Genomic DNA, 12,525 nt, shown 5'->3' on the forward strand with positions numbered 1-12,525 from the left:
TGAAAACATCTTTAAAAAAAGACGTTTTAAGCGTGTTTATCTGAGTGGCCTCCTTATGATAATTTTAGCGAAGCACCTATTACTATTAGTAATTAAGTGTTTTTACATGCATTTTAGTAGCTAATATGTTGAGCCCGCAATGTTTACTGAAGTTAATATGTTACAGCTTAACTCTTATTTTTGTCATATGAAAAGTAACCTTTTTAAGGTGAGCTCTCATCATTTATTCTTTCACCCATCAATCCAACCTCTAGTTCGGTTTTCCACAAGGATGCACGATACCGGCCTTTCACAATTTTAATCGCTTCTTAAATTTTCTGGTTTCTCCATAAATGGAAGTGAAGCATGGGATTAGGGAGTAGGGACCATGGGGAGTCAGGGAGACAATAATGAAAACAATGGCAACTCACGATAATAAAAGGACACAAACAAGGGCAAAACCATAACCCACATGGCACCCCCATCATAATAATACTAATTTAACATTATTATTACACATTATTTTGTGTGCATTGCCGTCAGGTCAGTTTTCACAGACCTTACAAAGGTCATCCACCACTCTCCCCTTCCCTCCCTTTCTTCTTTCTTCTCCTTCTTCTCTCTCCCTCTCCCTCCTTCTTTCACACTCCAACGCTGTCACCATTAACAATGGAACTCCCCAAACCAACCCCCACCAACCCAACAAGCAGCAGCAACAATAACGCTGAAGAATCCTTCACTTCCGTCTTCGACGACGCCTACGACAGCAACTGCTCAACCCCATACGTCAGCGCACCCTCAAGCCCGGGCCGAGGACCACCAGTCTCCGGCTTCTTCTACAGCGCACCCGCCAGCCCGTTACACTTCGCGATAACCGCCGCTTCCTCCTCCTACCAAGCAAACCACTCCTCCTCCTCGTCTTCGGTTCCAATGGGCTACGAGTTCGAGTTCTCCGCTCATTTCGGGTCCTCCGGTCCGACCGGGCCCGGTTCGATGAGCTCGGCAGACGAGCTCTTCCTGAACGGCCAGATCCGGCCTATGAAACTCTCCTGCCACCTGGAACGCCCTCAGGTCCTCGCTCCCTTGCTGGATCTGGACGAAGAAGAAGAAAACGAAGAAAATAGCGATGAAGTTGCAGAAGCTAAACTTGTTGTTGTTCGAGGAAGGGATCTGAGGCTTCGCGATAAGTCCCTTCGGAGAAGGACCAGATCCATGTCACCTCTTAGAAGCAACGCGCACATGGAGTGGGCCGAGATCGAGGAGGATAACGGCCCATCAGAGCCCGAGAAGAGCCCAAGGAGAAACCAGAAGAACAATGAAAATATTAACCAAGATAGTAACGGTTCGTTAGAAACAGAGAGCAACAACATGGAGGGTTCCGGTTCGGGTTCTGGTTTGGAGGCGACACCTTCGGTTTCAGGGTCAGGTTTAGGTTCAGGATCGTCTTCAAGATCGTCGTCTGCGGGAAGGAGCTCGAAGCGGTGGGTTTTCCTGAAGGACTTTCTGAGGAGCAAGAGTGAGGGAAGGAGTAACAACAAGTTCTGGTCTACCATAACATTCTCTCCTACAAAGGAAAAGAAACCGAACCTCTCCAACAACGGTAATAATAGTAGTAGTAGCGAGACGCAGAGGTCTTGGGCCAAGAGAGTGACTGGGAAGCCCACGAACGGCGTCGTTGGGAAGAGGCGGGTGCCGCCTTCGCCGCACGAGTTGCACTATAAAGCCAACAGAGCCCAGGCTGAAGAGTTGAGGAAAAAGACCTTTTTGCCCTACCGCCAGGGCCTTCTTGGCTGCTTGGGTTTTAGTTCTAAGGGGTATGGAGCCATGAATGGCTTCGCTAGAGCCTTAAACCCTGTTTCCTCCCGGTAAAATTTAGAAACCTAAACAAACCTCCATGTTTGTTGCCTTGGGTTTTTTCCCCATAAATTGTACAGATTATTATTACTACTATTATTATTACTATCTTTATTATTATTATTATTATTATTATTATTATTATTATTATGAAGATCATTTTGGAATGGAATAGCTCAGATTTGTTGGGCTATGCTGTCTGTATCATAGGGTAGGAACCTATCCAGGGAGTTGGTGAAAAAGAAGAAACTGAAGCATGGAGGTTTCTTGATTCGCCATCTTTACTTGTAGATGAGGGTGACGCTGATTAAATTATGTATAATATACTGTGTATTGTATTTACTATATACACAGTTTCTATGCAGTGACTCAAGTTTATATATTATTCACACACTCACCTTTCTGTCCTGATCTTTTGGGGGGAAAATAGTAAAATCTCCAAGTTCATAATATGCGAGATTAAATTAAGTTAAACTCAATTAGGCCTTGTCAAAGTCGTTATCCTAGTGATGCCTATGCTAATTTTGTATTGGATTAATATTGTTGTTATCATATTATAATGTTACAATAATATCATCGAAAAGGGTATCTAAGAATCAATCTAATAAAGAGAGAGGGGGGGGGGGGGGATTACAGAATACACGTGGTGTGGGGGATCCCTATTAGTTGTGATTACTGATTAGGCCCCATCCCATGGAAATTGTTGAAGTGCGCGCTACAGCTACGTTTGCACTTGCAAGAACGAACGAACCCACACCGTATTACACCACACAAATATAACACACAATCTGAAAGATGCTTCTTTCTTGTGGTGTTTTTTAGCATTTTGGCATGTCCCCCAAAATTGTTGGTTGTATATGGGTTAATTGCATGAGATTGAAGATGGTTGTGTCGGGATCTTGGCGGTAGATGAGATTACTATACGGCTATACCTGAGTTCCACTTCCACCTTTATTTCTTTTGGGACCCCAATGGTGTTAGATGCAAGCGTTATAATTATACCATGATCGAGCATTATAGGAAAATGATTTTCTCAAAATCTATGAGCTCGCAAAATCTATGAGCGATGTGATGTGGACATAAAGTTAGATTGAGATTACATGATATTGACTTGCTTATAAGTTAGCTGGTAGCAGCATAAGTTGAAAAGTTGCAATGGAACCCATTAAATCTCAAAAGCATGGTCCATTTTCTTAAGAGTTATTTATATCCTGTACTCTCCCTTCAATTGAAAATTCTTCTCTATCATCCAATTGTGAGAAATATTTCATATATTTGGAGTATATTTAATACTTATTTATGAGATATTCACGATCATTAAGAATATTTAAAAGTTATGTAAAATCTCATGAATAAATAACTAAAGGTACTTTTAGAGTATGTTTTATTGTTTTAAATATATTTTAGCAACATGTAATTATTTGTCTCCCGATCATTGCTCATGAGAAATACTTAATGATCTTATAGTTATATAATATTTAACGTGTTCTAAAAATAACTACAATTACGTTATATATAAAAGTACACATTAAATATATCTCTATAGTTTTCTTTTTTGTTTTTTGCATTATGTTCCGTTAATTATTTAAAACAAGAGTTTAATTTTGATACACTGATAGTGTAAAATATTTTACACCATCATATAATTATATTCGTTTTTTAGATGATTATTTGCGTAATTAATATAAAAAATAATTATTTTTATTGATATGACGTTATATAATTGAATTTAAATATAAAATTATTTTACATTTGACCGTACATCAAAATTAGATGGCATTCTTGGAGGAAAACTTTCAAAAAATGTAGCGAGTGAAAACTGAGTTAATGAATATGGGGAGGACCCAAGTGGCCAAGTCCTTTTCATGTGCTTGATGCTATACGGACACTAATAACTTAGCTTGGATTTTTGGCTAATTAAATAAAAAAAAATATTCTTTGTTCCCGTAAAAGAAAGACATGCTTCTTTGGTCATCCTAAAGAGAAAGATCTATCTTTTCTGTTCATGTTATTCCTCCACTTACGTCGTTTGTTATCGTTTGTTTGTTTCTTTTTCAACTTGGATTCTGCTTTTATTGGTGAATAGGGAGGGTGTAATTGTACTTCCATTTCTTTGCCCTCACTTTTCATTTTTTCACTTTCTTGTTATAATTTTGCTCCATCCTGTGTATTGGTTGGTTCAGTCCTTTACCTATTAGTGATTCCAAATGAAAAAATAAATTTCACTCCAAGCACACTTCATCCCTATGAATAGGTGTATTCGGTAGGGGTGCTTATAGGTCGGATGAAACTGAGTTTGTCTTGACTTAGATTTGTCTCTAAATATATACTGAATCTATTTTTTAGATTCTAACTCGATTTTAGACCCGATGAAATTTAAATATTTTTTTGTCACAATTATACCGGGTCTAAACTAGGTGAAAATCGAGTCTTTAAAACTTTAACAATAATTTATAACAAAACTTATTTATAAAGAAATTTATTTATGATGCACTTATTTATAAAAAAAAAATTTGTTATCAAAAAGTTGATATCCATATTTGAAATTGAATTTGTCCATAAATTCTAATTTAATACTTTTTTGATCTATTTTCTAACTCAACAAGTGTGATTAAAAATAAAACAATAAACTTATAATTAATATAACATTTGAAATGAATTTAAGACATATATATCATTTTTAGTTTTCTTAGAGTACACATGAGTCAGGTAAAGCCGGATTCGCCTTAACTCGGATCCAACCCGAAATAATGATTGTGTCTATTTTTGAGACCCTTACCCGATCCTAAACCCGTAAAATCACACCAAATTAGCTCTTAAGATATTCAGAGCCAAACCAAATCTTTGGGTCGGGTCATGTACACCCCTAGTATTCACAATGCAATTTGAATTATTTTTTTAAAGAAAAATCAATTCAATTTATTTGGACATAATCACATAACTGATTAATACATGTAAAGTATATTCAATTTATATATGAAAAAAAATGAATTAAAAAATATTTAAATAAAGGTTTATAATGGCAAAACAATATTAATGGGGTAAAGTATATTTTTTAGAAAAAGTTTAGGGCCAGCACTTTTATTAAAATTTAGCCAGTATTTAACCATAAAAAAAAAAGAGTAATCGTACACCATTAGATGTCATCTCCTACCATTAAAAACACTGATGATGGTTAATTGATGACTACACATCACAAATTTTGCTAGCCTCCTAACACTCCTCAATTTTTTATTCTTGAAATTTGTTATAAGTTTTAAAAATATGCCTAAGTTTTATTTTGTTTCAATTTTGTCTTAGAAATTTTCGATTTGCATCAAATATACTCTTGGCGGCTAATTTTTAAAAAAATTTAGGATGAATTTAGTAACAATTTCACAAGAACAACTTTTAACACAAGCAAATCAAATATAGGTGTCATGTATTATTGCTGAATTGATCCTAAACTTTTTAAAAATTAAGCCGTCAAGGATATATTTTGTAACACCCTACCACATAAAGCCTTACGCTATAGTCGTAAATAAGAGGTGATGAGACATTACGACGCCTAAAAATAACATATACATATAGATATAAAAGAATAACATCATAACTAGGAGACCGTGAAGAAATTAAAATATCGAATGACCGATACTTACATACGAAAAACGTTAACACGAGCAAACGTCGTATATCAAAGTAGAATATGTATATATACATAGATTTCAGAATAAGATAGACAATAATCACTATTCTCGACCATCGAAGACAAGGCCGACTAGAATATATTACAAAATCAGAAGTACAAAAATACAATTCTGTTTCTTCAAAACAAAACCTCTAGGAGGAAAGTATATAAATACATGTTCAACAGTGAAAAAATATGCTAAGTACAGATTAATATTCAAATATAAAGTCTCTTTTGCTTCACCAACGAGTCTCACACTCTCAGCGAGATATGTTACATCTTATTATCTGAAAAATCAACAATTTCCACAACGGTGAGAAGCCGAAGGTTCCCAGTAGGATAATAGTTCAAAGTAGAGACTATATAAACTTACATGAACCCACTAGACAATCCTAGTCTCCAAATTCATAAAGTTCAAGCCTAGGATTCTTTCTAGTCCAAACAGGGTCAATATGTTAAATTCTCAACTATACCAGTTATTTCTAATCTCAGTTCTTCTCAATACATCTTAGTATTTTTATATCCAATCTCACAGTTGATCAATCGTCATTACTCTCAATATCATGATTATTTAATTCAGTAATTCAGTATTTAGTTTGGTAATATCAGTCAAAATTAATAATCAATACGAGGTTAATTCGTTAAGTTTAGCATATTCTAAACTACCATCGATTTCATTCATTCTTATAGTCATAAATCATCATTAATCTCAAGTCTTATGTCTCTCAGTGATAGCAAACACAAACAATAATCAAACACAAATAGAGAACAATTATAGCAAGTATTACAATTAGCAGTTACATAGAAATATACAGTTAGGCAAACCAAACAAATATGCAACTCAAATAACAACTGTTCCTGTAAGGCGTGGTCACTTACAGATGTATGACGTGAATACTCAGCCACAGAGCTATTCCTGTAAGAGAGTTGCTTACAGAGATTGCCAACATGCTTAATTTGATTTTGCTCTGGAAAAGCCTTACCCGAACCGGCTATTGGGTTATGTCGAGGGCGGGTAGAAACCAACACTCGAGCTCATGACCTGCACTAGGATCAGACATGCATCATACTTGTTTGCCACATATTTTCCTATTATACTTTATGTATTTGTGTGTGTTTACTTGTTGTTTCCACTTCTGCATTCCCTATTTATTTACTATTATTCTGTATTTCTTGTTATCTGTTACTCTTATATCTTATGATCAAGCACTATCGACTGGTAATAATACGAAAATAATGAATTTAAATAACAACTCTGACCTTTAAGAACTCCCAAATTCTTACCCCTTCTCACTCCCTTCAAAAGGAAATGAAAGTAATGTTTTATGAGCTTGACCCTTTGTTTATTTACGAGGACCTGACATTTGGAAGCTACTATGTTTTGGGTGCGGAGCCTCGTATTTGTTTGTACGTACTATGCGACAGACCCTTCACACACTCAATAAATAGCCCTGATTTTGACCCGGATCAGCCATACGATTTTTCTATTGATTGGTTACTTCCTGACGGCCACGGTTATCAGTTTTCTGGTATGTCGATTCATGCTTAGCCTCTACATCAGGCGGCACTTGAGCTTGACGCAGGAGAAGAATACCTTCCAAATCCACTTCCGGATGTTGTCATACCTCTGGCACCATCATCACCAACCGAGCAACTACAGGCACAGTTCGGCCCACTAGGCGAAGCCTTAGCTCTTGCATACGCCAATGGACTTGTACTGGGTGACGGGAATAGTAGTTCATCTGGTGCAGTGTCTATTTTAGAGGGGTAAGAGGAAGAAAATCTAGAGGAGGAGTTACCACCATTTGAAAGTGATGCATCTGTGGGCGGATCGTACGGAGGCCTACCGAATAAAGATATTTCAGTTCAGTTTGGGGAACGTTAGTTAGTATTCTTTTTGTGGCATCTCTACTTAATAATTTTCAGTTTTAGTCTCTCTTTTTGTTGGTATACAGAGAAAGTTGGAAGGTCTAGAAGTGCTAGGCTAACCTGGATATCAGTTAGGTAGCTTTTTGTGTGGGTCAGAGCCTGGGGATATCATATGTTCATATATGTATATATTAATCTTATGATGTGTTTACTGACAAGGTCTTTGAATGCTATATTGATGTATGAAGATATGTGAGTATTTCTGTTCATATTTATGTTAATGATGTTATTTACTTCTATACACTCGCGATGATAAATCGTTCAACGTTTTCACAAAAGTTTACTCATAAAATGGCGACACGTTAACAACGAATCAGGCTTATATAATAAATATTAGTTAATATGTAATAAGATAAGTCAGTAGAGTCTAGTTTCTAGTATGATCGTGACATACTAGGAGTTGAGTCGTTACACCCTCTGTTGCTACCACTACCACTACCACTACCACCATCACCACCACAACCACAACTATAATCTAAGAGCCTCGTTGACCACCACCTAATTCCTAAAATGGCATCATTGAAAGGAAAAAGAAGATGAAAAAGGAGATCAGGATTTTTAGAAAATGATGATGATTTAGAGGAAGAAATGAGAGTTTTAGAAAAAAAGGGGATTAGAGTTTTTAAAAAATTAAAATTTGGGTGTTTTTAAAATTATAAAAATTAAAAGTAGGTAAATTTTGTAATTATGATAATTGTTAACTGACATATCACCTCTAAACCTTAACTCCAGATAACTCAATTGACAGTTGGTTATTTTTCTTGAATTTTAAAATTTTTCGAAAATCATTTTGTCAATAACAAAAATTAGGTGCCATTTTGTTAGCGTTAGAAGCTTTCAGGTACTGATTTAGTATTTACCTCTTGGTTTATAGATACTCTCTTTGAATTAGGATAATATCATTACCATTAATTTTTGAACTATATTTTTTTCGATAATATATATATATATGCGCTTTTATAATTTAGCATTTTAAAGGTCTTTTATAGTAATTTTAATTTCGATAAAATATGCTATAAATAAAGTCACGCTAATATTAAAATGATAAAAAAATACTTATCTAACAAATTTAAAAGATGAAAACTATATTAACAAAAAAAAATAAAATTAATTTTTCAAAAGTAATAAAAAAGTGGTTGAACAGAGTGCCTGTTGAGTCGCTAATTTTTTTAATAAAAAATCAATTCAATTTATTTTTTTGTTTTGAATTGGATAAATAATTTTTATTTGATCAGTTTAGATTTGAATATTTTTACTATTAAATAAATGGTTGATTGTCATATGTTAAAGATGCTTATTTTTATCTTTTTTAATGTATAAATTTAATGTGTAAAAAAATATGGAATTCAAATAATATTAAGTATACACTAAAAATAATTATTAATATAAAATATATATTAAATATTTTAAATACATATGTATTCATAATCTTTTTTAGTAGAATTCACTAAAATTTTCAGCTCATTTTTTGGATATCCCAACTATATTTTTGTCTCTTTGTTCTACAAATTTTGTCATCACCATGATAATTTTTACTTTACTAATTTTATTTTTAGCCAACTTTAACCAGTATATAACCGATATTTATGTATTATTTTTTTAAAAAATAAGTGTTTTTTTAATAAAAAATCAATTCAATTTATTTTTTTGTTTTGAATTGGATAAATAATTTTTATTTGATCAGTTTAGATTTGAATATTTTTACTATTAAATAAATGGTTGATTGTCATATGTTAAAGATGCTTATTTTTATCTTTTTTAATGTATAAATTTAATGTGTAAAAAAATATGGAATTCAAATAATATTAAGTACACTAAAAATAATTATTAATATAAAATATATATTAAATATTTTAAATACATATGTATTCATAATCTTTTTTAGTAGAATTCACTAAAATTTTCAGCTCATTTTTTGGATATCCCAACTATATTTTTGCCTCTTTGTTCCACAAATTTTGTCATCACCATGATAATTTTTACTTTACTAATTTTATTTTTAGCCAACTTTAACCAGTATATAACCGATATTTATGTATTATTTTTTTAAAAAATAAGTGAAAAAGATGATTAAAAAAATAATGTTAGCCGAAGTAAAGGATTTTTTCTAATATAAATAAAAAATTAATTAATTTCTAAAACAAGATTTTTAATTTTTATTTTTTGAAATACGATTTTTTTTGTAATTAAGGTAAGTTCGCCGCACTCCTAGTGAATTATATAATTTATATAGAGTTCGTCGCACCCCAGCGAACTCTATGATAAATTTGGCACATTATATAAAACTGGTGGGGCCATTTTTATTTGTCCTTTTTTTTCAATCTCTCCTCCAAATTTACTTTGTTCCTCCTTTTCTATCTATTCAATGTCCGTGAAGTTCGTATCGACGACATTCTCAATTTCATGTTAGTAAATAATATGTTAGTTAGAATTACTTTTTTAGCTTAGTTAGAATTACTGTTTATATGTTAGATAAAGTTACTAGTTAGAGGTTGCATGTTAGTTAGAGTTACAGATTTACTGTTTACATGTTAGTTAGACTTACTGTTAACTGTTTACATGTTAGTTAGATTTTTTATGTTATTGTTTTCAAATACAGTTGCTGTTCATTGTTTATAACGTGTTAATTAGTATAACAAAGTCAATTGTTAGTTAGTTTAGTCAGAATAATTAGTTTAAGTTGTGAATTGTAAGGTAATTAGTGAATAATTAATTAGGTTAAGTTAGATTAGAAAGAAACATGATTAGTAAAATTTAGGGTTCAGTTAGTTATTAATTAGGGTTGTTTAGGGTGTTAGTCGACAGCGTCATGTAGTTAGGTTAAATTTAAATTAGTAAATTTATAAACTGATTAAGAACTAAGGTAGACAATTATAGATTTAAATATATTTTTTAATAATTTAGTTAACGTAAAAGAAACTGAGCACATTGGATAAAGTAGCAGTTATTGGACTACAAGGATACGATATACAGATTGGATCAGGCTGAGCACATTGCTGGCAGGCTTGATCGAGTGGTACAATTTTTCACTATTATTTATTTTATTGTAATTAATAAACAGTGAACTTGTTATTTTATGTGTTCACCGTCCCTTTTTTTTTATTTTGTGTTTCCATTTGGTAGGCGCCTCGGATCTTGCACACCAGGCGGAATTTGATGGCATGGCCGTGATAAACCACTATTTTATAGTTTATTTTGTACTGAATTGAGTGGATTTTGTCACTTATTCTCACACTTATTCATATAATTCGCATATTTTATATTTTCCTTCCTAATTTTGTGCTATGATTGAAAACATGCTTCTTTGGCCTTAAATTTGCTAATTTTTAATCCTCTCTTATTACTATTCGATGTCGTGATATGTTTGTTAAGTGTTTTCAGGGTTTATAGGGCAAGAATGGCTTAGAGGATGGAAAGGAAGCATGCAAAAGTAGAAGGAACACAAGAAAATGGAAATTTCAGAAGCTGGTAGCGACGCGCACGCATGAACGACGCGTGCGCGTGACCAGTGCAGCTGGCAAGCAATGCGTACGCGTGGATGACGCGTACGCGTGACCAGAAATTTGTTCGGCAATGCGTACGCGTGGCTGACGCGTACGCGTGACAGAGCGTCACGTGCTGCATTAAACAAAAAATGCTGGGGGCGATTTCTGGACTGATTTGGACCCAGTTTCAGACCCGAAAATACTGATTAGAGGCTGCAGAGTGAAGCTGGAAGGGGGGAATCATACATGATGGGTTGAAAATAGAATTCCAACACCTAAACTCACCGGCAAGTGTACTGGGTCACATCAAGTAGTAATTACTCACATGAGTGAGGTCGATCCCACAGGGATTGAAGGATTGAGTAATTTTAGTTAGGTGGTTAGTTTACAGTTGATGATTTGAGTGAATTGTAACCAACAGAAGTTAAATTGCATGAAACTAAAAGGGAGAGGGAGAATTGATAGTAAATTAAAGAGCAAAAGAAGTAAAATAGCTGAATCTTAAAGTGCAAGTAATGTAAATGACTGAAACTTAAATGGCAAGAAATGTAAATAGCTGAAGCTTAGAGTGTAAGAAATGTAAATTACTTGAATAGTAAAGGGGTATGAGATGCTGGGATTCAGAATTTAACAATAAAATGTAAAGAAGATGAAGTACGTGCAGTAGATCTAAACAGAATTGAAAAATTGCAGTGAGGCACAAAACAGAAATTAAATTCAACTCAATTGCAAGAGCTAGGAAAGAAATTCAAGAGCTCAGAGGCTCAATGAGACTAGAAAACAAGTCTAGATCTCAATTCCTTCCTTGATCCAACAGAGAACAATTTGTAGAAGAAAAGAAGATGAAAACAGTAAAGGAAACTCAGATCCACTTCTTGGAACACTTGAGAAGAGAGCTAAAAGATGATTCTCAAACTTAGAATCAATGAAGCTCTTCAATCTCAATTCAAATCCCAAGAGTAGATAGCAAAATTAGTAGAAGAAGTGAAAATGAAAACAGAAAGCTAAATCCAATTCCCAATCATTAGAATTATGCAGAAGAGAACAAAGATGAATTGTAGATCAAGGATTGAAACAGAATTCCTTCAATCTCTATCCACAATTCAAAAACAGAAAGCAAAAGTAAGAACAAGGAGGAGGGAACTCAGCTCTCAATCCCAATTCCCCAATTCAAGCTAAAAACTCAAAATAATTGAAAATTCAAAAGTGAAAGTAAAGGTAAAACAAAAAAGTACTCTCTAACTCAAACTAAGTCCTATTTATACACTTTCTATTTTTGATCTTCAGAATTTGGAGTGGGCTTCTCATTTGGTGAAGAATTGGATCCAATGTGGCAATTGAATTAAAATTAGACCATGGTGCAACTCCCAGGGAAGCGTTCAGTTAACTAAACTAACTAAGCGCTACCCATTGCCTTTCCTTGCTATTTTGGTTCGTGCCTTGCTCCAAGGTAGCGTTCAGTTACTTAAGGTAACTGAGCGCTACACATGCTTGTGTCCTTGGCCCAGGCCCCTCAATCTTTGATGCGTGACAACCTTCCTTGGGCAGCCCTCATAGCGCTAAGTTAACTAAGTTAACTGAGCGCCCCTGCCTTGTAGAGAGAGCTCCAAG

The 12,525-nt window shown here is 34.0% G+C and overlaps 1 protein-coding gene across 1 annotated transcript; it reads left to right on the plus strand.

Moving 5' to 3' along the window:
- The first annotated feature begins 293 nt into the window (after window positions 1-293).
- On the plus strand, window positions 294-1,987 carry LOC107619070 (stress response NST1-like protein (DUF1645)). Its single transcript, XM_016321277.3, has one exon. It carries the CDS (start codon window positions 649-651, stop codon window positions 1,846-1,848), a length of 1,200 nt encoding a protein of 399 aa, XP_016176763.1. The 5' UTR covers window positions 294-648; the 3' UTR covers window positions 1,849-1,987.
- Window positions 1,988-12,525: the final 10,538 nt, after the last annotated feature.

This window comes from Arachis ipaensis, chromosome B9 (assembly GCF_059453495.1).
Source record: "Arachis ipaensis isolate K30076 ecotype BB chromosome B9, ASM5945349v1, whole genome shotgun sequence".
In the NCBI taxonomy this organism is placed as follows: Eukaryota; Viridiplantae; Streptophyta; class Magnoliopsida; order Fabales; family Fabaceae; genus Arachis; species Arachis ipaensis.